Raw genomic sequence first — 25,164 nt, forward strand, 5'->3', positions numbered from 1 at the left:
TTCTGAAGTATAAAAAGGGATTTTATTCATGTCTATGTACAAATTTACAAAGCCAAAAACTGGAGAAATACAAACGGCTGGAAACCCGAGCTGCCTTCCCTTCCGTGGGAAGAAAGTGACTTTTACCTGATTCTGAGCCAAGGGGGGCAGGGCGGGGGGGCTTAACAGGGACAAAAGCTACTTTTGCTGAAATGGGGGGACTGATGGGGAGTGAAAGGAGGTGGGGGCCTAGAACAGGGTAGAACTAGAGAGCAAACAGCTCCTAACACATGGCCTCCCACCACCTCCCAGCTGGCCCGCAAACGTGTCCAAGGGCCGACCAAAGGTTTCATGGCCCAGGCAAGGTGGACTTGTCTAGTCACTGCACTAGGGCCTGCACAGACAGCCCTGGAATCGAGTGAAGGGCTCGTCTGGGCCACTGGCTGGTCTGACGGAGGAAGTGCGCACACGGGTTTCTACTCGGCGCGGGACAGAGCTGCAGCACCTTCGGGCCAGAGATGCTGGGAATGGCAACGCCAGGAGGCGTCCGAGAGAGCCGGTCTCCTTAAGCCACAAGGGGAAGGGCGACGGTTCTGAGCTCGACTCGGCTCTACCAGCCAGGCCAAGCGTGGTGCGGGGGGCGGGTCCACCTGGTGCAGTCGCTGCCAGAGCCCAACCCCAAAACGGACTATTCATGCCCAGCACCCCCGCTGTGTCAGGAGGAGCCGAACGGCGAGCACAAGGCCCGTCAAGGCCGCCCATTACCTAACAGGCCTTTCACATCCCGGCTCCCACCCTGGAGAGGTCCCAGGCTAGGGGATCGCTGCATCAGCCCATTCAACTGAAACGGGATGCCCCAAACGGTTACAATTTATTGACAACAGTCGTATCGGTAAGAGGCTTTAAACTGTACACATGGTAAAAAAACAAAAAACAAAAAACAGTGCCGATGCCTCATGTGCTCGAAGTGGTTTTCCTCCGCTTGAGCCGCGCTCGCCAGTCCTCCGGCAGGGCCTCGAAATTGGCGTTCCTCTCCGCCATGCCACTGCGGGGACAAAGAGCACCTCAGGCCTGGCAAAGGAGTCCGGGCAGCGCTTGTGCAGCCCACCCTCAGGGGCATGATCTGCCCTTGGCAAGGGGTGGGGTGGGCTCCGCACAGAGGGGACGTGCACACGATGCGAAGTTCACAGAGCTGCCTCTGACGCAGAATGGCCAAATCAGCCCTCCGGAGAGCATCAGGAGCGTGTCGGCAGGAAACTGGCCATATGCCTAAGACCTCCTGGGGCCGCTAGAAGGTGCTGTGCCAGGGAGCAGTTCTGGGGGCTGGGAAGGATTCAGTCAAGCGCTGTCCCCTTGCTGCTGGGAATCCCCACCCCTCACACTCAGTGCATGACAGGTCAGGCTTCCCCAGCCGCAGATCGGATGGAAGGATCCAGCTACCCCTCCCTCCTCCTTGCACACATGCACCTGCTCCCCTCACCGGGATGGGCAGAGGGAAGAAGTTTCTTATACACATCTTCAGAGTGGGGCGTTCGGGCTCAGGCGGCCACTGGAAGGACCCCAGGGGAGGAGCGGGAGTGGCCACGAAACTTGACCCATGGGAGTTTTGTAAATACAGTGGCGGGAGGGACCTAGCCCATGCCACCTAGCTCACTGCAGGGTGGTGGCAGGCAGCAGGGTCTTCTCCCTCGCCATGCCCTCTCGCCCTGCCTTCGCGCTTCCCAGGCCCCACTACTCTACACTGCGAGCCCAAAGGTGCTGGCCAAGGACCCTGCCCAGCTTGGGGCTATGGGACAGCTGGCCCTACACGCTGGAAGAGGAGCTGAGGGCTGTGGTTAAGCAGGTGATGTCATGAGTCAGCCGCCGCGCTGTGACTGGCGGAGAGCTCCAGCTCGGCACAATGTGGGGTAAGTGGCCCAGCAAGTCAGTGCTGTCCCCGCGAGGAGGTGCCGAGGGCAGTGGGCTCTCCGCTGGCATGCTAGAGGAGCTGGATTTCCAATGAACGGGGCAGCCACCCGGGCCGAGCCCACTGCTCGCGTGGGCAGGCTGGAGAGGGCTGATCCGAGGCGGAGGGCTCGAGGGTGCCCTGGAGATAGGTGAAGGGTGCCAGGAAGTGCCTCACTAAGGCACGAGCAATAACCGTTCACAGCTGTTGGGCTAGCCACAGGAAAAGAACCGCCCCCCCAATAACGGCAACGGATACAGCCAGCTGAGAGGCCGGGCCAGCGAGAGGGTCTCCTGGGGACTGTGGCACAGAGAAAGGGGGCGAGGACCCCAGAGGCAGCACAGCACAGCCATGCTGCCCTGTCCAGGGGAAGAACGCTCCCTCCTGCGACCCCTCTGCTGACACTGCCACCTGGGGGGTCTGGCTGGTGCCCTGGCCAGGGGTGTAGCAGGAACTGCATTACGAGCAGGTGCAGAGGGCTCCCAAGGAGCAGGCTCCGGGCCCAGTTCCCCCTCCCCCCATACCTCACTAGCTGCTGCTGCTTCCACTCCTCAATACGTTTCTGAGAGGTGAGCTCCCGGTCCTCCTCGCTGGAGCTGGAGTTCTCTTCCTCGTCCAGCTCCCGCTGGATACTCTGCCACTTCTTCACTAGCGACGGCATCTTCGCTTTCCCCTTCTTGCCCTGCGCACGACGAAGGGGAAGAGCTGGGACCACACAGGTGGCACTGTGGGCACAGAGGCGCGCCCCTCCCCCACAGAGCCAGGGCGGGAGGGACCCAGCCACAAGGACAGAGGCAGAGCGTGTGGGGGGAACAACGGCCGATACTTGCAGGGGGGCACATTACTCTGCTCCAGTGGCCAGCTGGGAGAGATGGGGGGAGGGGAGAGGACTGGGACTGATCAGCGAGAGTCAGGGGCGGGCACAAGCCCTGCCCCACACGACTATATTACCGTAGTCCCTGCAAGCCACAGGTCAGGGCCCTGCTGTGCTAGGGGCTGTACATTATTTATTAGGCGTATTACGGTAAAGCCTACAGGCCCAGTCAGGGATGAGGACCCAGTCCCCCCTTAATGCTGGAGGAGCCCCAAGAACTCCGAGGAAGCGGTGTGTCTAGCTACCGCCAGTGAGAGAACGCGCTTCCCCCCAGTCACTTCTATGCTGACTAGCAGCAAGCCCGCGAGCCCAGCGCTGGCCCCACACTCCTGGGGGTCGACCTGCCCCACACTAGGGGAGCCACTGCCCAGGAGCGGGGGGGGGGCAAGCTGCCTGCAGCATCAGCCCTTTGCTCAGGGACTCCCAGGTTCTCCACACATCAGCCAGCCTCCCCTTTCCAGAAAATCAGAGGGAAGCGACTTGTCTCCCAAGGCCACAAAGTCCCAACTCTTCTCTCGCTGCTCGCGCCCACCCAGGCACAGCCTGGAACTGCCAGCGGCTTCCCCACAGGCCCGGGCAGCGGTGAGCCCACCCCTACCTTGTCCCTCCTCCCCTTGCGAGGTTTCTCGGGAGGCGGTGCTTTGGTGGTTGGGGGAGGCGGAGGTGGCGGCTGCGGCGGAGGAGGGGGAGGCGGCTGCTCCGTGGCCCCCTTGACAGGCAGGGCTCCTCGTGCAGGGGCTGGCTGCGCCATGGTGGCCGCGAGCCCGGTGGGCACGGCACACTCCGAATAGCTCATGATGGCTGGCGCGGTCACGCCCAGGTAACTCGGTTGGAGACTCAGCCCCATGGGCTGAGGGCCTGCGGACACAGCAGAGAGATGGAGGTTGGTACGTCCCTGGCAGCCCCCGCTGCAGACGCCGCTCTGGCCTCGGGGAGGCCGCTCCGGGGCTGGTACTCACTGGCTGCCATGACGGGCTGGCTGTAGAGAACGGGACAGCTGCCGATGGTCGCTGCTCGCTGCACCAGCCCCGTGCTCATCTCACCGGCTTTCCTCTTCTGCGGCTTAGCGGCGAGGGCGACGGAGGCGCTGCCTTCGGAGTTACTCTGCAGGCAGAGGGGGTGGCCAGTCAGGGGGCTGGACTGACTCCTGACCACAGGAGACATCTCCAGGGCCCCTCTGCTGAGCCCAGTGTCCCTCGGACAGGGGCTCTCTCCGGCAAGGGGACGTGCCCACTCGAGACAGCCCCAGGCAGCGCTGAGCGTAGGCCTGGGTGACCCAGCGATGGATGGAGCCCACCACTGTGGTGGCCTGCCACACTGGCCTGGCTCGGGGACCGCACTGTCCCCCCGTGGTTCATCCTCCCCGTCCCTCTGATACCCACTGCCCCCTCCAAATTCCTAGCCGGCGGCAGCTCCTGCTCTGGCAGCTGTCCCCGCCCTGCCCTCCTGCCCCTTGCACGGCCACTCCTGAGTGCAGCCGAGCGAGCTACTAGCATAGACGGGCCTTGGATCTCGCGCACATTTGGTCTGCGGTTTAACATGCCCCTGCCCCAGGAGACAAATGGATTCTCCGCCTCGTGGGGGGAACATTTTGCACTCCTGGAAGAGGAACCATTTCACGAGGGTGAAATCCCCCCGCAGAGAATACGGGGTTTAGGCTGTTCTAGAGCAGCCCGGCCTCAGGCAGGAGCCGGACAGCTCACTACAGAACGCTTTTCCCCTTATCCACTGCAACTCCACTGATCCCCCGGGCTCCGGTTCACAGCACAGAACCCCGGCACGCCCAATGACCTCTCTGCCCGTTAAAACTGACCTTTGCTCCCCCCAAGATCCAGGGCTGAGCAACGTCCCAGGACCACCTCCTTTCCACTGCCTCTTGGGAGGGGCCTCGGCAATGACTTTTGGAGAGGGTATATCATTCAGGTCAACCTTCTCTCCCAGGACTGGGAGGGGGTGGGGGGAGAGAAACGCAGAGTTGCTAGGCAGCTAGCCCTTACCCATGGGGTGACAGGGGCTTGCTGCAGGAGGATACAAAGCACAGCCACTGGGAAACACGCCCGGCCGCCGGCCGCGTGATGCCGAGCTACCTGTCTCACACAGCACACCCAACCCTGGGCCCGCCCCAGGCAGCGGTCGCTCCCCACGCTCACCTGGCTGCTGGTGACAGCTGGGCGGAGAAGCGGTTTCAGAGGAGCATCTTCCTCTGTTCCTGGGGCTGGTGGTTCCTCGCTTTCCTCATCCTCCATCTCCACCTCCTGGATCTCTCCGTCCTCCCCGGGAGGCGGTGGTGGCGGCGGCGGTGGTGGGGGTGACTCTGGCGGAGGTGGGGGAGGCGGGGGCACCTCCAAGGGCAGAGGGGGCTGGAGCACGGGGACAGAAGACTGAAGCAGAGTCCAAAACGGAGTGAGTGGCACGAGGGACGTGGCAGGAACTTGGCCGGAGAAGGGCTCTTTGCTGAGAGGACCTGAGGAGACACATTGGTGCATGCCTGACAACCCACCCTGGAACTGCTCCTGCCGCAACCCACCCATTTCTCCGCTCGGCTGTGCTGATCCCCTCCCCCGAGGGGTAACCTGCTCCTTGGCAACTTCGGTGGCAGGGAGGCGCGGTGCCCGTGTACAGCACACCACAGGGCTCGCTGCCCAAGCCGTAGGGCGAGGGACTGCGCACCCTCAGGCTCTTGGGGAAGTGTGTGGCAGTGTGACTCCAGCTGCCCCGGGCACAGCGCCTCCCTTTTGGGTTAACTCCGTCCACGGCTCAGCCGCTCTCCTTGGCTAACCAAAACCTGGTGGCGTGTCGAGCCACCGCTCGATGGCAGCAAAGAGACCCCCTCTTCTCTTTTTCTGGTTGAGAGAGCTTGTTCTGGCCCTATCACCCACCATCGGGGCCCCCTCACCACCTTGCAGATTGGCCCTCACACCCCGTTACAGAAGGCAACTCTGACAGCAAGAGTCTGGCCCACGGTCAGACAATGAATCCATGGCAGAGCAGGGAACTGGAGCCGGGTCTTGCTAGTGGTAGTGCTCTAACCACTGCACCATCCTTGGTCCCAGCAGCTCTCCAACATCTGCTAGCCACCCTCCCCCTCCCTCTAGCCAGTCCACACTGCTTCCCCCTCCCCCATCTCACAGCCCGGGCCCCCCAGTACCTGTGGAGTTCTCCACCGTGGAGTCACCACCGGACTCCGCTTTCTCCTTCGGAGCTGGCTTGGCAACAGCCTCAGCTTTACTGTCCGGGGCCTGCCCGTCCTCTTCCTCCTCACCATCCGGGAACTCCCACTGGGACTCTCCTGTCTGCTCGTTAACATAGAAATAGCGCCTATGGTCCCTAGATCACAAGAAAGAACAGGCGGCTTTACGTTCCCTCCCCTGCAGCGACACGCAGACATGGGCCTTTCCCGCGACAGCGCTGGGCTCTCACCGGGAAGCCCCGCTTCTACCAGGGCTGCCATTCACAAAGGCAACAAACAACTTTGAGGAGGGAGGCGGGAGGTCAGAGCTAGCTCGCTCAAAGCTGTTTGCATTGCTGGCTCTGTGAATCCAGCCCCGAGCCCTCCCCACCAAGAGAGAAGGGCTGGGAAAGCAGGCTAATGTTCACAGGGAGGGAGGAGAGGGGGGGCGAGCTCTCTCTAGGAACAGGACTGTTAAGAACTGCCTCCGGAGTACAAACAGGGAGCAGCCCAATTTAAGCAAGGCGGCTGCTCCCCCCATGGGCTGTCGAGGTCCCATGCATGATACTCTTGGTGTCAAACATACAGTGAACGCTAGAGAGAGGGAGAGGCTCTGGGAGCTGAAAAACAAAAGAGCAAACATTTCAAACAATGAACAAACAATCCAGAAAAGCCAAATAGAAAAAGAAATGTTTGGGTCTGACCTGCCGGTAGGAGATAGTAATCTTGCGCTTGGTTCCCATCCGCAGCCAGGGGGGCTCTCCTGAGGGTCAGCGCTGTTAGCCGGAGTAGAGATCCAGAGGTCCTGCAAAGTGCACAGAGCTCTCGCATGCGCGACCCCCCGAGCCCGCCCTCCTCAGCGCAGCTACACTCGGGAGAGTAAAAACCAGCTCTGTCCAATCACCGACCCAAAGCCATTCCAAACACTTTTTTAACAGGGATTTTTTAGGTCTCCAATTTGGTGGCTGGCCCAAACTCTGTGAGTGCCGGAGGTTCTCTGCCCGCCCAGCACCGCTAACTGCAGCTGCTCTCAGTCTCCGGACAGATGTCGCCAACGTCGTCAGGTGGTGATGGTCACAAATCATGTCTGAGAGGTCAAAGGTCAAAGGTGAAAAGGGGAGAAGAGTGCGTACCTGTCCCAGTGGCAGGACCAGCCTTTAGGGGTGGCGTTTATTTCATACTGTTTTAGCTGTTCGGCTGCATCTTGCAGTTTGCGTTTGAGGTAGTTTCCATTGAGAGCTCCTTCGCGCCAGTCCGCAATCCGGGTCTAGAGCCAGCAAGCAGAGAAGCTGTCACACTTTGGCATCAAAGAGAGCACAGCAATAGTAAAACCAGCAGGAGGGCAGCACTAGGGGGTGCGCTGCTGCCCTCTGCTGGCAAGGGGGCAGTTCATGGTCCATTTTGGTCAATTTCAGTCATAGGATTTTAAAAATGGTAAATTTCATGATATCAGATTTTTAAATCTGAAATGTCACGGTGTTGTGACGGTAGGAGTCCACCCAGCTCTGAAGGCAGCAGCACAGAAGTAAGGGTGCCTGGTATAGTATTGCCACTGTTACTTCTGCACTGTTGCTGGCAGCAGCGCCGCCTTCAGAGCTGGGTGCCTGGCCAGCAGCCTCCGCTCTCTGGGACCCCCAGCTCTGAAAGCAGCACGGGCAATACCAGGACCCCCCTACAATAACCTTGTGATCCTCCCCAAAAACCCTCTTTTGGTTCGGGGACCCCCAGTTTGGGAAACGCTGGTCTCCCCCATTAAATCGGTATAGTGTAGGGTAAAAGTACACATAAGACCGTATTTCACAGGGGGAGACTAGATTTCATGGTCCGTGATGCGCTTTTCCTGGCTGTGAATTTGGCAGGACCCTACCCTATGGACGGTGTTGGGCAAGGACACGGACCAGTCCTGTCTGGGTGGGCTGGGGGAAGGACTCAGACAATGAAGGGGGACAATGGTTAGCTGCCTAGGGCTAGAGTACTGGGCTCAGCTTGGCTTCCAACACTCAGGAAATAGAAGGATGTTTGATTCCCGGGGACACACACAGGCTTCCGTTACCTCGGTCTGCAACAGCAGCATGTGGAAGTTGGACATGGATTGTCTGTTGATGCCCAGGAACTCCAGCTTACTAGTCAGGGTATTTGCCAGCTCTCCGATCTGAAACTGCCGAGAGACAGGGCACACAAGGGGTGAGGATCAGCCCGCAGGAGGACTGCCAGCGCTCATGCAGCTATGCCCCTGCTCCCCAGGGTAGCTAAGTGCAGGCGGGGGAGGCAGTGAGATGGTGCCCGTGGGCTGTACAGCGTGCCTGGCTCAGAACCTGCCTCCCCCAATCCCAGCACTCCGCAAATGGAGCCATTTCATTCTACGTAGCAGGGAACAAGCCTGCCCTGTGATGAGCTAAGAAGCCTCCTCCATCTCTGACTTGGAGGAGTTACACTTGAGTGGTAGGCAACCCACCACCACCACCCAGCCACTGCCTTCTCCACGCCCGCAGCACGCGCTAGACTGCTTCTCAGGAGCAGAGAGACGAGCAAGACTCTCATACCCCAAACCCAGCTCCACCGCTGTCCCCAACCCTCCAAATTCCCACCTTCACCTGGGGCCGAGGCCAGAGGGCCACCCAACGGAGCGCTCCAGGACTCCAAGGCCATGCTCCAACCCCGACATGGCTCCCTCAAGAATGAGGATGGGAGGGAATCTGGGGACACCCCGCTCCCCCCCGGACAGAAAAGCGGTTGTGACCAAAACACTAGTCAATACCAAATTCTTCCTTCCCCTGCCGCCCACCCACCTTCAGGTCCTGCTCCTCCTCTTCTGCTTTGGGCGCTCCCTGCGCTTTCACTTTGTCCTGGACCTCCTCTGGCTCCAGCTCTTTGTCTGATGTCTCCTCAGCTGCTTCTGCACTCGCTGCTGTGGGAGAGAAAACACACGAGACCTTCCTAACTGTTCCCACAGGGCAGCGCAGTCGCCACCCACCGCATGGCCCCCCATCAGCGGGCAGCCACGGGAGGGAGTCAATTAAAAAAAGCTCGGCCCTATTCTATCCTATTTTAAAAGTTCAAGTCTGGCCTGGGCTTCCCGGGCAGACTGTGGCCTCAGAAGGGACTGGGAGCAGACAGATTTAATCAGTGCATTTGAAGAGGAGCAGTAGACAGCACCCTCATCTGTTCCTTTATTGTTGGAAAGTAGGGCTTTTTTCCCATTAAGAATCCAGGTCCTGGCTAGGCCAGAAGACCAAGGCCATGTCTACACTACAAACTACGTCAAACTAACTTGCATGGGAACATAGCCACCGTCGTTAAATTGCTTGTGAGCGCATACTTGGCTCCTTGTGTTGGCGGTGCGCATCCTCACCAGGAGTGCTTGTATCGATTGTGTTGTTGGTGTGGGGCAATGTGGGACAGCTCCTGAAGGCCAGTTACAGTTGATGTAAGCAATGCAGCATCTACACTGATGCTGCGTTGACCTAATCACATTGACCGTGACTCAGCGCCGCTTGGGGAGGTGGTGTTACTAAATCGGCGTAGAGAGGCACTGACGTCGGCGGGAGCCAAATTTAAGTGAACACACTTCCACAGGTAGGTTGACACGAGGCAGGTTGCGTTGAGCTAACCCTGTAGTGTAGGCCCAGCCTAAGACAGCCAGCAAGCTTGTTCACACCTATTTCACTGCAGTCACCGATTAATGTCGGGAATAAAGGACGCCTTTGCAAGAGTCATACAGAGTTGAGCTCCCGATACACATCCCACCCACAGCCCTGCTCCTGGCCCACCGCAGCCAGGCAGACAAAGCTCCCAAAATCCCTAAGGGTGCGTCAACCCAACAAGCAAACCCATGGTGGCAGCGAGCCTCAGACTCTGGGCTGATGACTTGGGCTCATGCTACGGGGCTAAGAACAGCTTTTAGACGTTCCCATAGAAGCTGAAGGCCGGCCTCTGGGACCCTCCCCCGTGGCCGGGTTTCAGGCTGAGCGGGAATGTCTACACGGCTGTTTTTAGCCCCATAGTGAGAGCCCCAGTCATTGAGCCGCGGTGAGACTTGCAGAGCATGGTTTTTTGTTGGGCAGACGTACCATGTTCACCAAGCCACAAGGCGAACCCCACGCAGCCCTTCCAGTTCGCCAACAGGAGTTTAACTCCAGTGACTAATGAACGGGGAAAGGGCACTGCCGTTAAAGATTCAACCCCAACCTCCTCCCTTCGGAGCACGAGACACCGGACACCTCTTAGGATGGCCCGGCCGGAACCTGCTGTTCTCACCCAAGTACGGCTCTACAGCACCGCACACAGGCCCAGCCCTCCCCACCAGCAGGGCCAGGCAGCTAGGGGAGGGGCCGCTCCCCTTAGGAAAGGAGGAGGTTGTTTCTGGGGCTAGACAAACCCACGACTCAGCTATTGCACCATCTCAGTTCGCACTATGACGCATCCCCAGCCTGAGCTGTTCAGCAATGCTCAGGCCCCTGCAGGGTTGTTTCCACTCCGAGGAGAAATCGAGAACACCAACCAGGTCTGTGCTTTGGTGCAATCCTGTTGACCTACAAAGAATGGACACGGAGTCCTGTCCCCTGAACACAGCTCGCACCTTCCTCGCTGCCCAAGGAGCCGTCTCTGCTCCTGTCCAGGGCCTTATTCTCTAGGCGACGAGGTGGGTTTTTTCCAGCCATGACCATCACCACTGTCCGAGCTGAGGGTCTGGATGCTGGGCGTCCCCCGGGCCCTCATGGAACGCGCTCTCAAGCCAAGGCAATGAGCAGAGGCCTGGCAAGGAGTGCTCTGCGTGCCTGCACAGTCAGCCACAAACTCTCCTCCTTCAGCCCATCTCATTCCACCATGAGCCTGAGACCCTCCTACTCCAATCCCCTCTCGCCCCACTCCACGTGAAGGCCCCACACCAGCCAATGGTTCTGCTTTCCTCCACTGCCTCGTGTACCTAGACCCAGCCAATAGGACATTTATCCACATGGTTTCCTCTATTCTAGAAGGTCCCCAGACCCTCCAGAACAGCTCTCCGCCCTTCAATGGCTTGGGAGGCAGAGTCAGACTGACCGCAGGGGAGAGGGGAAGGCCCAGCCGGTCCGTGAGAGAATGCACAGGAGTCCTTCATTTAGCTCTGGAGCTGCTGAGGCCTTCAGATCCTCTAGTACCATGAGTCACTGCAGAACAGTCTGCCAGGAGGCGGCCACCAAGATATAGCCCAACATAGGAATGTTTTCCTTGGGGAGGGGGCTGAGGGGGGGGGAGGTCTGGCACCTGCTGACTCCTCCTGGCTTGTCCTTTCAGGAGGCCTCCCTGTGACCTTTGAGAGCTGCACTCTGGATTGCCCCAAGTATCCAAGCATGGCCAAGGTTGCGCTGCCTTTTGAGCGCATTCCAGGCGCTTCTCTGCCTCTGCTGCCCAATCCCCACAGACCAAGGGAACTGCACGTGCTGCTCTGCCACAGGACAGGAGGACAACCCTGGAAAGGGCTCGTACTTTCATTAGTCATTATGGCAGGGCCTAGGAACCAGCTGAGATCATGGGACCCCTGTGCTAGACACTGTACATTCAGAGTAACAGGCTGTCCCTGCCACAAAGACCTTGTCAGCTACATTGAGAGAATCCGTAAGGGCGCTCTGGACCTGAAGCCAAAAGTCCTTAGGGGCATGGTAGGGAATTGGTGGCCTAGTCAGTGGGGCACAGAAACCAGAGGCCCGATCCGTGGGGCGCAGCTGCCCATGACAGGTGCCGGAGGGGCCGATCCGTGGGACACAGCTGTCCGTGGAAGGGACCGGGTGGGGTGGGGAAGGGGGACGATCCATGGGCCGTAGCTGTCCATGGCAGGGGCCGTGGGGGCCAATCCGTGGGGCGCAGCTGCCCAGCATGCTGGGAGCTGTGAAGCCAGATGTGTCTGTGGCAGAAGAGGGGCTCCGCAGAACTCAAGGCCAAATTGCCCAGGAAGAAGTTAGAATCCAGAAAGCCGAGCGGCAGGGGCAGAGACCGCCTGGCTTGGTTTGGTTTCTACAATACCCTGCCACACTGAATGCAAGAGACGGGACAAACCTCCAGCCCTCTCGAGGCGCTCTGGGCTAATCAGGGCCTGGCAGGTCTGGCTTGGCCTCTTGAGCCACGGAGGGCTCAAGACTCTGTCACAGATCCATGGACCAGCCCATGCAGTCAAGCGCCCCTAGCAAGTCAGACTGTTACACCTGCCCAACGAGTCAGGCCTCGCCAGTCCTCATGCTATATTAGAGGAAGGCGGGACTTCTACCCCACTCCAGCTCGGGGACGCCTGCCCGGATGGGTGTTTCCGTAATCCACACCCCAATTAACCACTGGGCTAGAAACTGAGCCTCATCTGGCAGTCTCTGGGCACCTGCACAAAGTATCACACACATGGCCCTGCGAGGACCAGGGATTCAAATACAGCAGTGGACTGGCCTAATACAACACCTGCCCAGCCAGCCTGCCTCCTGCAACTACAAGTCTACAACGGATTCTGCCTCCAGCCCTAGCAGTCAATAGGTGTGGGCTGGGTCAGTGGCCACTGAGCATTTGCTGCTGCCCAGGAGGTCCCAGGGAAAGAGGACTCTCAGGTTGCCAGGCTGTTTAGAGCCTCACAGACTGGTTCCAGTGCTGCAAGCCAACAGGAAGCCAGTGCAGCAGAGCAAGGACTGGTGTGACCTGCTCCCTACCCCACTGACCAGGTGGGCAGGCCCATGCGGAGCTCCCCAGGCACTGCCCAGTGTGCTGCACTTCTGGTTTGCGAGACACGCCGGCCTAGCTCTCGGCAGCAAAGGCCAGGCCCAAAAGTAGCCAACCCACAGAAAGGGGGGCACTTGGCCAATACACCCAAGACCCCAGCAGCAAGCGCAGTCTATGAGCGCCCCCAAACATCCCCACTGCAGCCTCAAGTCCAGCGGTGGGCAATCTGCGGCCCATCAGGGTAATCCGCTGGCAGGCCGTGAGACAGTTTGTTTACGTGGTCCGCAGGAACGGCCACCTGCAGCTCCCAGTGCGCGGTTCGCCGTTCCCGGTCAATGGGAGCTGTGGGAAGCCGTGGCCAGCACAACCCTGCAGCCAGCGCCACTTCCCATTGGCCGGGAATGGCGAACAGTGGCCACTGGGAGCTGCGGGTGGCCGCCCCATTCAGAGGTGGGACAGACAGCAGGTTTGATACATATGCTGATGACCCCATAGCCCCCAGATCTTCTCCAGAGGCCTTGAACCACCCCACAGGACTGTTGGAGGCAGATGGGACGTACCCCCAAGCACCCTGTCAGGAATGGAGTCGCTCGGTGGCAATGACGCCCACAGCCACCAGGCTCTGCGGTGCAGTGTGAACCCTGTATGGCTAGTGCTGATCAGAGACTCTACGAACCGATACAGCGAAGCCAACCTCCGTCCCACGAGCCAGCTCCGAACTGCTCCCATCGCCCCGTGTGCTCCCCGAGAGCAGAGCCCCCCGCAGATACAAAATTTGTATCCGCACCTGATCCACGGGCTGCAAAAGTGGTCCACGAATATCCGCATCCGTGGATATAAAAAAGTTATCTGCAGATTTGCAGGGCTCTGGGCTCAAAGTGCCGGGGTGCTCCTCCCTGTAGAGGGCATACGCAGAGCCCCCCCCAAGACGACATTCATTGCTAATAACCTAGGCATTACCGCTGCTGGGCTGCAGAGAGAGGAAAGAGCTCAGCCTGGCAGTACCACGGCCCGTGCCCTGACCCCTCCAGACAAACCCTCGAGCTGCCAACCCCTGCGATGTGAAGGAGGAGCCCGCGCTGAACACTGCAATTCGGTGCCCGAGGGCGCGGCTCTCCCTGCAGTCACTGGCCGGGAAGCGAGGGCCGTGGCCCAGGAGGCGTCTCTCAAATTACCTGCTTCCTTGATTTCTGGAGTCTCTCGGCCAGTCTTGCTAGAGCCGCGACTGGTGGACTCTGGGCTGGCAACCCCGACAAAAAGCTTCCACTTCCCTTGCATGGACGCCGGCTTGGGCGCTGTGTCAAGAGATGCTGACTGGCTCCCGTCTGAGAGCGGGCTGGAACCCGAGACGCTGCCATCTCCCTCCTCCAAGGCTCGCAGCTCCGCCTGCCACAAGACCAGAGGGTGAGTGCCGCCTCGGGGAGCAGCCCCCAGCATTCTCACAAGGGAAGGGGAGGAGGGCAAAACCTCAGGAGCAGCTGCACCCGGCTGATACGCAAGAAGGTGACCTCACGACAGAGGATGGCCAGGCCAAACCTGAGTGGGGCTGCGACCCCCTGTGCCAGGTCACCATGCCCAGAGCAGGAAGCCAGGCCTAGCCCTTCAGGGCGAGTGCGGAGGTGCATACATGTAATGGTGGGTCACCAAAAAACAGACAAGGTGCAGTTGGTGGGTTGCCCTGGTGAAAAGTCTAGGAACCACTAGCCTAGGTTGTCATGAGCCCCACTGGCGGATGTCACATCAGCCTGGCACAAGCGTGCCCGTGATGAAGGGGTTGGTAATAATGGGAACCCTGAGATTGGCCCCCGGGATTGGGGAGCAATCCCTTTTCCCAGAGACTCTTTTCAGAGCTTTCCATCCACTGGCAATTCTCTCCAACTGGGGAATTGAAAACAGTGTCAGCTAAACAGACAGGGGCTCACGAAACACCTCCCCCCGGATTTCTACATGCAATGCTCCGGCCAATGCTGTGCCCCGTGACTCCAGTCCTGCTGCCTACTGCAGGGGAACACAGCGCTACTTCGGCCTGGTGTACACTTCAAATTGAGATCGACCTAGCTACGGTGGCCAGAGGTGCTGTACGATGTGTCCACGCTACAGCGGCACAGCTGCAGCACCGTAGCACCTGTAGCGTAGACCCAGCCGTGGGGTCATTCTGCCAGAGGGAGGAGCGTACTGTGTGGTGTCTCCCTGGGCACTCTGCCCCATAGGTGATGGGGGCAGCCCCTGAATCTCCACTAAGTCCCTGGCACAGATCACACAGGGGCTGGGTGGCGATTGAGACTAGGTTTTCTCTCGGCCCGCCTGGATTGTTAATGACACAGGGCTTCCCTCCAACAGCAACCCGGCAGCACCTGCCCCCTTTTCCCCCAGCTGCCACTTACCTTCTTCCTCTCCAACACCATCTCCAACTCCAGCGTGTCCTGCTCCTCCTCCTCCTCGCTGCTCTCCCCTGACTGCACCACGCTGCACAGACCCTCCTGGGAAGGGTCTTCCAGAGCATCCCTGCAAGGGTCCTGCTCGTCAGCAGCCACCGACGCTTCCCCCGCGGCCACCTCCTCCGCTGGCACCGGCTCCACCTCCTCCTTACAGATCACCTTCCTCCTCCAGCGCTCCTCTTCCTCCTTCACCACCTCGGGGACCAGCGGAGCCAGCAGGGACGCCGCCACCCCCTTCTTCTCCTCTTCGCTGCTCGAGAGGGCCTGGACGCCTTCATTCACCTCCTGCGGGACAGACAAGAGTCACAGGCTCTCCCCCGCTCCAGAATCGCCACTGCCTGACAGCCCGAGGGACGCTCAGAAAGCGGCAGAGGGAGGAACAAGACTCCCCTGTAGAGATCCCTGCAGTGAGGGCCTTTTCCCAGCCAGTGATTTGCAGCAATCCAGGAACAGCCATCCTCCAGCCTCCGATACCAGCCAGTGCCAGGGGCTTACGAGGAAGGTGCAAGAACCCTGGGGTGGACAATTCTGGAGCAACGAGCCTCTAGGGAAAGTATCTCCCTAACCCTGTCAGTGAGAGGTTCAGTACTTAACCCGCTGCATCCCACCCAGCAAACACCCAGAGTTATGGCCGATCCCTTCTGAGACCCTGGGCGCTGCTGGCGTCCGGGGTGCATTGCGGGCCTGCAAGACCCAAACATCAATTGGGCCTGGTGTACAGGGACTTCCTCTTAGCAAGGGACTCCTGAGTGCGGCCTGGGAGAAGGGGCTACTGGGAGAGTCTGGCCCTCCTCCTCTCCCTCACCCCTGCAACGTCCTCTCTAAGCTGGACAGCTGCAGCCTTTGCAGACCCTTCCCACAGATGTTTTTTCAGCCTTTGATCACTCTCATCGCCTGCCTCTGACCCGTCTCCTTCACGAGACGAGGGACCCAGAACTGAACACAGGCCTCCTGGGGAAGGCATGTTTGATCCAGAGGGGCACTAGAAGATGGCCAGTAGTTTTTATTCTCTTACCATGCAGCCGGATACTCTACGTGGCCCCCTATGCACGGCACGCCCTCCCTGAACTCCTCCATAAAACAGTAAGCCTGTCCTTCTCCAAACTCCGCCTCCCATCAGGGATGTTATACAGGGGGGACAGTGCAGACAGAACGCTTCCCAGCCACACAACCAGGGGCACAATCCCCCGGGCAGCGCACTCAGAAAGAGAATACATGCTTCTCTACATGATCAGCCTGGGAAACTCAGTGCCACAAACTGTCTGTCAGGCCAATAGTCTGGGAGGGTTGGAAAGAGGAGCAGGGTTTCCATGGAGGGCAACAGTCAGCCTCCGGTTATTGGAGGCCGCTGTCTCTGGGGACAATTGGCCCATCACTGCCCTGTGCAGGGCTCCTTGCACCTTCATCAAAGCAGCAGAGGCTTCTGGGCTTTGTCCTTCCAATCCGGCACGGCAAACCCTGAGCTCCTCCCCGCCAAGTGACTCCTTGGCCTGGTATAGTCTTAGTCACCGGGGCAGCTCTCAGGGTGTGTGCAGAGCGAAGGCCGCCCACATCGCTCCTGATAGCCTCGCTGACTCAACACAGGGAGCGGGAGTCTCTCTGCGCTACTAGTCAGGTGCCACGTACTGCCCACTGCTGCACTGTGCCATCCCCACAGAGGGAATCGGTGCCCAGGTGAAGCAGAAGTTCCCAGTGCTGGCAACGTGCTCAGTACCGCAGGATCCACCCAGCAAGGCAGCCCTTGCTTCGGAGCCTACACAGTCCCTCCACCCAATCCAGTTTTCATTCCTACACCCCCAGACCCCTCCAGCAGGTGACCAGAGCAGAGAACACCCAGCTGGCGCGCTGAGCTGCCCTTCTACAGGGGTAAAAGGGCGCCAAGTGAACACAGGACACATCGGGGCCATTTCTAGAGCAGAATGGCACTTGGAGCCCGCATCCCACCACTAGAGCAGGATTTTCCACCCAGGGAGGTGGGGGTGGGGAGCCTGGCCTCAGAGACGCCCAGCTGTCCAAACTCTGTGGCTAGCTGAGGTTCCTCTGGGCTCTCTAGCTCCTTCCTGGCCCCTCTGTTCCCTGGGAGCCCGGGGCGAGGCCAGCCTGCAGCATGATGGAGTGTCTCATTGAGATGTTCTGCAGGAACAAGGAAAGGGGTGACTCCCACTGACCTTCTTCACCTCTCGCTTGGGTAGGACAGTCCCACGGCTAATGCTGGCAACAGCGACCCCTTTCTCCTGAGGGTACAGGTCTGCAGCCACCAGGAAACTCCCGTCAACGCCTGCCACAGAGCTGGGGAGGGAAAGCAGAGGCTGTGACGAGCACTTACCAACAGGCCCCCCCCCTCTCCCCGCCGGTGCTCCAAAGGTGGCCTGGCCTCACCTGGGCTGATAGCGCTGCAGCCCCTGGACCTGGGTGGCGAGGTACTGCGGCAGCTCCCAGGTCACCTCGTTGGTCCGCGTGTTCCAGTAATAGTAGCAGCCAGTGTTTTCATCCCAGACCTCCTGCCAGTCTCCCATCTCCACGCCCACTGAGGGAAGAAAACCAAAGGCCGTGAGTGAGCAGGATGCCCCTAAGCCCGCCGCCCGCCGCTAGGCACCATGGCCCTCTCCACGTGCCTCAGGAGACAGGGACCCCACCGTCTGTCCCTGCGCTCACCCCACGCGCCAGCCACTCACCAATAGCCCTTGGAAGACACAAACCTGTGTGTGTCGGCCACTAAGTGTTTCATTCTTGGGGCTACAGCACAACATTCATCTTCTGACATCACAGCTAGAGAGAACGCGGCTGTTTCCAGGCAATGAAAGGGACACGGGGGCTGGCGTGCTGCCGGGGATGGAGGCCCCCCCAGCTGGAATGGCTGCCCGCACGCCCTGGGGCAGACGAACCCGGCAACAGAGCTCACCTCCTGCCAACGAGCACTGGGTGTCATACTGCCACTCCGCCGGCTGGGCAGAGCCCGTCCCGTTCGCCGTAGCCGAGGGATGGCTCGAGGCAGACTCCTTGGGCTCTGGGCGCGGCGGAGTCGGCGGGGGCGCGGCGGAGGCACCCGTGGATCCAGCAGGCTGGGGCGGAGCTGTAATGGCATCAATCTCCTTCAAAAGCACAAAATGTTTACAAATGAATTGAAGCCCCAGATTTGGGGCAATCAGCGTATTCCCCAACGCGCAGAGAGCAGCCGCTACCCCAGGCGAGTCCTCCAAACTCAGCAGCCCTGAAACCCCGCCCACCAGCTTCATCCTCCACCCCCCTGCCTTCCACCCCAGCAAAAGCACGTTCGGCCACTTTTCTCCACAAGCACAGCTCAGGTTGTCAGAAGGTGGTGACCCCGGAGCCCTGCCTGTCGTCCCCTGACTGAGACCCAGGGCAGAATTTCTACTCACCGCCAGAAAGTTTGCCAGCGTGCTGTCAATGTCCGTTGAATTGTTGCCGTTTGCATCTCTGGATGGCACTGATTTCTCAGGTGCCTCTCCCTCCTCATCATCACTGTCTGCGTATGCTCCGAGCAAACATAAGCCACCTAGGCAGAGGAGAGTTACCAGTGAGAGTTTCCCTCCACCCTCGGCTGCCTGGGTTTAAAGCAGAGGACAGAGAAAGTATTTCAAATGCAATCTGTGAAACAGCCACCTGCCAGGATTCACTGAGCAAACTCAGAATGCCACACAATGCACACACAGCTGTTCTGGGTGCGCAGAAAGAGCTCACTGGTTTTGGGCAACTGAACACCACGCATACCCTGCTTCCAAGCTACAGCTCTCTTGCCAGTTCTCACCTCTCGCACCAAGCGCACAAGGAGAGGCAACACTCCCAAGGTACGTAGGAAGCATCACTGAGCCATCGACACAGCCTGCTCCTCCGAGATGGTGAGCATTACTCATACTGTGGTACAGATACACCGAAGACGCGGTCCCTGCCCCAAAGGGCTTACAATCTCATTTAAAACAAGATGCAACTTTGCAACCGTGGAGGCTAGAAGCTCGCTATGCTGAATGTGCCATGCGGGTCCCACACATCCCTACCAGACCCCTGTGACCTTTCAGTCTCCAAAGCAGAGAACTCCCGCCTAAGTACTCATTCGGGGCAGTCCGGAATGTGCCAGCGCTGTACGATTTAAAGCTTATCAAGGTAATTGTTGTGAGGAGCACTACAAATCAGGAAAGCCAGTTGCTATCCCAGAGTTGTAGGCATTTCAACTGTTTAACTACTGAATAAATCTGAAAAGTAGCAAAACAGATTTAACAGTCCACAGGTTGCTGGAGCTAAATCAGGCCATAAGCACGGGACTGCTGTAAATGAAAAAAGCTCTCTGCCAGCAACCTTTCCACTGAGATGGAGTCATTCCCTCCAGGTGCCATCAGAGCACACAGCTCTGGATTCCAACCTGGGGTGTTGAGCTCAAGGATACGCACAAATTCCAAAAGCCGGCTCCCTGATGGGCCCTAAAGGTGAGCACAGAGGGGGGAAAAACAATTGTATCTGCCCCTTGTTTTGTTTCATAATGGTCACTAACAAGGGGCCTGAAGAGTTTCTTTCATTTGCTTTTCATGTTACAAATCCAGGTCCCTGGAAAAACCAGCTAGACAGAAGTGTCTATGGAGGACTAGTGGGTTTGATCCTTGAACCTAACCGAGGCCTGGTCTGCACGAGGATTGTATATCAGTATAGCTTACGTGTGAAAACGTCACACCCCCGAGACATAGCTATACTGACCTAATTCCTGGTGCACGCAGGAAGAATTTTTCCACTGACCTAGCTACCACCTCTCGGGGAGGTGGATTAACTATGGCGATGGGAGAACCCCTCCCTTCGCCGTAGGTAATGTCTACACAGTAGTGCCATTTTAAGCACAGACATACCCTGACTGAGGTGGGAAGGGATTTTTATTCAAGCTGCATGAGACTCTGAGCGACCAAAACAAAGCCAAAGGGTTGGAACAAATATCTGGCTAAAGACTCAACACCTCCACGTCATCAATTAGAGCGGAGGAAGCTCCCAATCCACTGAGTCATCTGGGAAATCCTTCAGTGCAGAAAGACCCCACACCCCTGAGCCTTCCAAGGCAAAGCACAAGCAAGAGGCACTTGCTCTGAATGATCCGGTAACGCCGCCTCCACACCCAAACAGACCAGGGCCCAAACGCCATGTCTGCCTTTGCCAGCTGCCTTCCAACGACAGCACGTTGCGCCTAGAGCGTCCAGTGCCAGACAGACACAGACTTGGCTGCTTGCCCTTAGTAACTGCAGACTGAGCTAAATCCTAGGGAGAGCGAAGGGAGGAGAAATGCCCCACCTACCTGTTGGCTTGACAGCTGCCAGTCCAGCAGGTGCAGTCATTTGGGGCGGGTTTGGAGCCGTTCTGGGAACCTCCCCAGCCACCTCGGGTTCATCTGGGCGAAGGAAGGAAAAGTGACAGTCACGTCAGTGGCCCGCATCCAGGGAAGAGCCCCTGCTAACAAAGGAAGCTGGGGAGGGGAACCACGTGGGCGTAATACATCTCCTGCTCCACAAACAGCAGCTCCATACACCCCCCTGGGCTGGTCACTGCAACTTGTCCTGGGGAAGCACTCGCAGACTCTGCTCACAGTCCTGGGGTGCCATCCAGACAGCACAGCCCCAGCCCCCAAACGATTACAACCGAACTTCACACATGACTCAAGTGACCGTACCAAGCAGAGGGAGGAGGAGAGTAATGAAAAAGAAACAGTGGCTACGCATGGCAGCAACAGGCCGTGTGCACAACTAAGCAGCTCGGACTCACTGCCAAGTTTTCTCTTTCATAAATAAATAAAAAGCAGCTCTCTCCAAGACTCTGGGCCGGCTGATTGCTTGTAGGCAGCATGTCTTGAGGAGGGAAGTGGAGGCAGAGCAGGTGCATGACATGGCCAGTTGTGGGCATGACCCAAAGGAGGAAGAGGGACAGCCCGTGCCCCTGCTGCTCTTGCCCAGGTGGAGCCAAGAAGCTGCAGGCCGTTCTGGGGGCAGACAGCACAGCAGCCTCCCCATCCTGTGCCCCTGAGCAGCTCCAGCACTACCACTGCCCAGCTGCGAATCTCACCGAGGAAATTCCCCAGAGACCACACTGCTTAGTCACCTACTATACAGGAAGCCCCCGGGTTGAGCTGAGACCAGATCCCTGCTGTGCAGGAGCCCTGAGTACCACCCCCACCGTGGAAACTCCCAGAATGCTATGCCACTGATTCCTGGCGCCTGCCCAAACCAGGCAGGAAGCCCAGGCTTCAAGCTCTGCACTCGGTCCCTTCCGTCACTGCACTGAACGCGTGGAGGCCATTGGCACAGAATTCGTTGTAACAACTGTATTTTAAGAGCTTTATTTTCCTCTCAAAGCTTCTTTTAGAACAGGGGTGGGCAAACTACAGCCCGTCGGCCACATTCAGCCCATTTAATCTGGTCCTCAGCTCCCGCTAGGGAGCGGGCTTGGGGGTTTGCCCTGCTCCGGTGTTCCAGCCGGGGAACGAGGTCTGGGACTTGCCCCACTCCGCGCGGCTCCCAGGAAGTAGCCAGCATGACCCCCCCCCCCCCCCCAGGCTCCTACGTAGTACAAGGAGGCGAGGGCAGGCAGCTCTCTGTGCTGCCCCAGCCCTGATCCCCCTCCCGCCCTCCAAACCCCTCAGTCCCAGCCTGGAGCCCCCTCCCACAGCCTGAACGCCTCATTTCTGGCCCCACCCCAGAGCCCACACCCCCAGCCAGAGCCCTCACCCCCTCCTGCACCCCTACCCCCAATTTTGTGAGCATTCATGGCCCGCCATACAACTTCCATATCCCAATGCGGCCCTCAGACCAAAAAGTTTGCCCACCCCCGATTTAGAACCTGAAATTCAGGAAACTGGCAGGGTGGCCCACTGCACAGCTGGACAAGGATCTTTGCTTCCCTTCTGCCAGATACCGATTGGCATTCCAGCAAGGCACCAACCGGGCACTGACGGGACTAGGAGCTGGGGGCTGCCCATGGTGAAATTATCACATCATTAAGGCAAACAGGGAAGAAGACTTTTCAGTGGGCTCAGTCAGGGAAACCACAGGGTCTGTGGGGAGGGGGGGTGTGAAGTGCAAGAGAAGACATTAGCCTCCACCATGCGAATGGCAGAATGGTCTCCTGGGAGCGCTGGATGGGGCTAGATACTGCTTTGCCAGTGATGGGCAGGGTCTGGCCCAGCTGTTCACGTGTGTCCAATTCTCCAAGACCTGGTACATCCACGGAGAGCGACTGAGTCAATCTGTTACCCAAGACTGAGCCTTCTGCTCCAAAGCAGAACATGCTGTAATTAAATCTGTGCAGGGCTGCATCCAAGGTCAGACGCCAGTAATACACCAAGCACAAAAAGGGAATAAACCGCAGAGTAGAACATCATTGCTATCCTTTCCAGCACCTACCTCCACAACCTACAGACCCTTTGCTCCCAAACTATGACTGCCACTACGCAACTCCAAGATGCCATGTCTGCGATAGGTGAAGAATCCAGTCACTCGCAACAGGAGCAAAGGACACAGGGGCTGAGCAGACAACTCAGAAGAGATGAACACAACCAACCACCACAACAGCTTCCACTCCTACTTTGGAAAGGCAGAAACAGCCCATACTGATCAGACAGCCACAGGCCAGACAATAAACAAAAGCATCAGAGAGCTGTGAGGAGGTAAGGAAAAGCACTGCAGGCCTGCAATCCAATAAAGAAACCCCTAAATAAATACGATGCATCAACAGGCTACCAGAGATAACCTGACCCATTAGACCAGTGGTTCTCAAACTTTTGCACTGGTAACCCCTTTCACATAGCAAGCCTCAGAGTGTGACCCCCCCTCCGAAATTAAAAACACTTTTTTATATATTTGACACCATTATAAATGCTGGAGGCAAAGCCGGGTTTGGGGTGGAGGCTGACAGCTCACAACCCCCCGTGTAATAACCTCACAACCCTGAGGGGTCCCGACTTCCAGTTTGAGAAACCCTGCATTAGGCAGCACCCAGCTATTCAGGCTGAGATCAGCAGCCCTGTATCCATCACCTTGCCATCAAGGGCTACGATACACATGTAGACACCCACCTAATGACCCCATACCTACCGCCCTGTCAGTGACAGTTACAACACACACAGAAAGCCACCAAGCAACCCCGCACCCTGCCAGCGAGGGCTACAACACACACTTAGTGAACTGCTCAGAGACCCTGCATCCCTGCCAGCAAGGGCTATAACACACATGTAGAAATCCAGCCAGCAGCTCTGTCCCCACTGCCCTGCCAGCGAGAGCTAGAATGCAATATAGAAACTTGCCTGACCATGGGGCAGGGGCGATTAACAATCACCTGGGGCCATTCCTACCAGCAGTGTAACTGACAGCAAACATTATTAGCTCACTGCTCTTTTGGGAACTATGGACTTCAGTTTCAGTTAGTTTCCCCAAACTTTTTTTTTTTTTTACCGTTACAGCACCAACTTAACCAAACACCCATGCCACGAAGCACTAAACCACACACTCCTCATGTGACCCCTGGTGCTGGCTGGACGAGATCGAGCTTCCAGCATCTAAGGCCAAACTGACAGCCTGAGGAGACTCGGGGTGATCCCCGCCAATCCCCACACCCTGACCCTTGCTGGCAGGGCAGGTCCTGCCCCCCCAGGGCCAGCCACTCCCAAGTGGTCAGGCCAGATATGGCATCAGGTAGGGGCCGGGCCCACACTGCACAGTGCTGGCACAGGGGTGGACAGGCCCTGCCGGGGAGGAGGCGACAGGCTGGAAGGGACAAAAACACCCAGGGCATCGCCCTCCACCCCTCTGGGACCCCCACCCCAGCCCTACCCCCGTCAGACAACCCATCTCAGCCCTGCCTTCCTTCCTTGGACACCCCCCCCCGACCCTGCCTCCCTATACACCCCCTGGCCTTGGCCCCCCGGCCCCTATAGGACACCCCGATCCGGCCCTCTCCCCCAGACAACCCCCTCCAGCCCTGGCCCTCTCAGATACCCCCCCCCCGACCCTGCCTCCCTATACACCCCACAGCCCTCGCCCCAGCCCTCTGGGCCACCCCCTCCTGGCCCTGTCCCCTTTCCCCGGACACCTCCCCATCCTGCCCCCCAATACACCCCCCGGCCCTCTGGGCCACCCCCCGGCCCTGCCCAGATACCCCCCCCCGGCCCTGCCTCCCTTCCCCGGGCACCCCCCCATCCTGCCCCCCTATACACCCCCCGGCCCTGCCTCCCTTCCCCGGGCACCCCCCCATCCTGCCCCCCAATACCCCCCCCGGCCCTGCCCAGATACCCCCCCCGGCCCTGCCTCCCTTCCCCGGACACCTCCCCATCCTGCCCCCCAATACACCCCCCGGCCCTCTGGGCCACCCCCCGGCCCTGCCCAGATACCCCCCCCCCGGCCCTGCCTCCCTTCCCCGGGCACCCCCCCATCCTGCCCCCCAATACACCCCCCGGCCCCCGCCCCGCGCGCGCCCGCCGGCCAGGCCGCAGGCCCCAGGCTCCCGCAGCTGGCGCCGCCCCCGCGGCCCGCCCGGTCCCTACCCGCTTCCGAGCCCGAGCTGACGTCGGGCGGGGCCGGCCCGTCGCGGGCGGCGCGGGGCCCGGGCGGGGAGAGCTGCAGGATGGGCCGGCGGCCCGGCGCCGCGCGACCCTTCTTCCCCATGGAGCGCGGTGCGGCCTGGGCCGGGGGCGGGGCGCGAGATGGCGCGCGGGGCGTGTGACGACACGGCGGGGCGGGGCCGGGCCAGGGGGCGTGTGACGACACGGCGGGGCGGGGCCGGGCCAGGGGGCGTGTGACGACATGCCGGGGCGGGGCTTGGCCAGAGCCGGGTGGCCATTTGCGGGGGGGGGGGGGGCTTTTGCCTGCGCCTGCGCCTGCGCCTGCGCCCCCAGCCCGCGCAGCCCCGGCGCAAGGACCCAGTCCATCTGGGTCAGTCCAGAAACCTCTGACCCCCTTAGGCCCAGTTCAGAAGCTGCCCTCTGCCTCTAGCAGCCCACACTTAACCTCACTTGGCCCCTCCTGTCATTTGTCCTCCAGCCGGTCACACCCGGCTCGCTTCTTAAGGACAGTGGGCTGTCCATGGCCATTTGTTGCTAGAT

The 25,164-nt window shown here is 59.3% G+C and overlaps 1 protein-coding gene across 3 annotated transcripts; it reads right to left on the reverse strand.

Moving 5' to 3' along the window:
* On the reverse strand, nt 1-24,772 carry FNBP4 (formin binding protein 4). Of its 3 annotated transcripts, none has more exons than XM_065591267.1 (17): nt 24,607-24,772; nt 20,374-20,466; nt 18,464-18,600; nt 17,986-18,175; nt 17,463-17,610; nt 17,252-17,372; nt 15,030-15,368; nt 13,821-14,031; nt 8,757-8,872; nt 8,021-8,125; nt 7,101-7,234; nt 5,947-6,125; nt 4,949-5,262; nt 3,758-3,902; nt 3,397-3,656; nt 2,449-2,606; nt 1-1,024 (listed from the first exon to the last, which is right to left on the reverse strand). In XM_065591267.1, exons 1-17 carry the CDS (start codon nt 24,725-24,727, stop codon nt 934-936), a joined length of 2,862 nt encoding a protein of 953 aa, XP_065447339.1. In that variant the 5' UTR covers nt 24,728-24,772; the 3' UTR covers nt 1-933. The 3 variants fall into 3 exon arrangements, with proteins under 3 accessions (XP_065447339.1, XP_065447338.1, XP_023964091.1); XM_065591266.1 differs by having other exon boundaries at nt 8,757-8,875; nt 24,607-24,771; XM_024108323.3 differs by lacking the exons at nt 17,986-18,175; nt 18,464-18,600; nt 20,374-20,466; nt 24,607-24,772 and adding an exon at nt 17,783-17,962 and having other exon boundaries at nt 8,757-8,875.
* Between the last annotated feature and the right edge of the window lie 392 nt (nt 24,773-25,164).

The sequence above is a fragment of the Chrysemys picta genome, chromosome 4 (genome assembly GCF_011386835.1).
Source record: "Chrysemys picta bellii isolate R12L10 chromosome 4, ASM1138683v2, whole genome shotgun sequence".
NCBI classification, from domain to species: domain Eukaryota; kingdom Metazoa; phylum Chordata; order Testudines; family Emydidae; genus Chrysemys; species Chrysemys picta.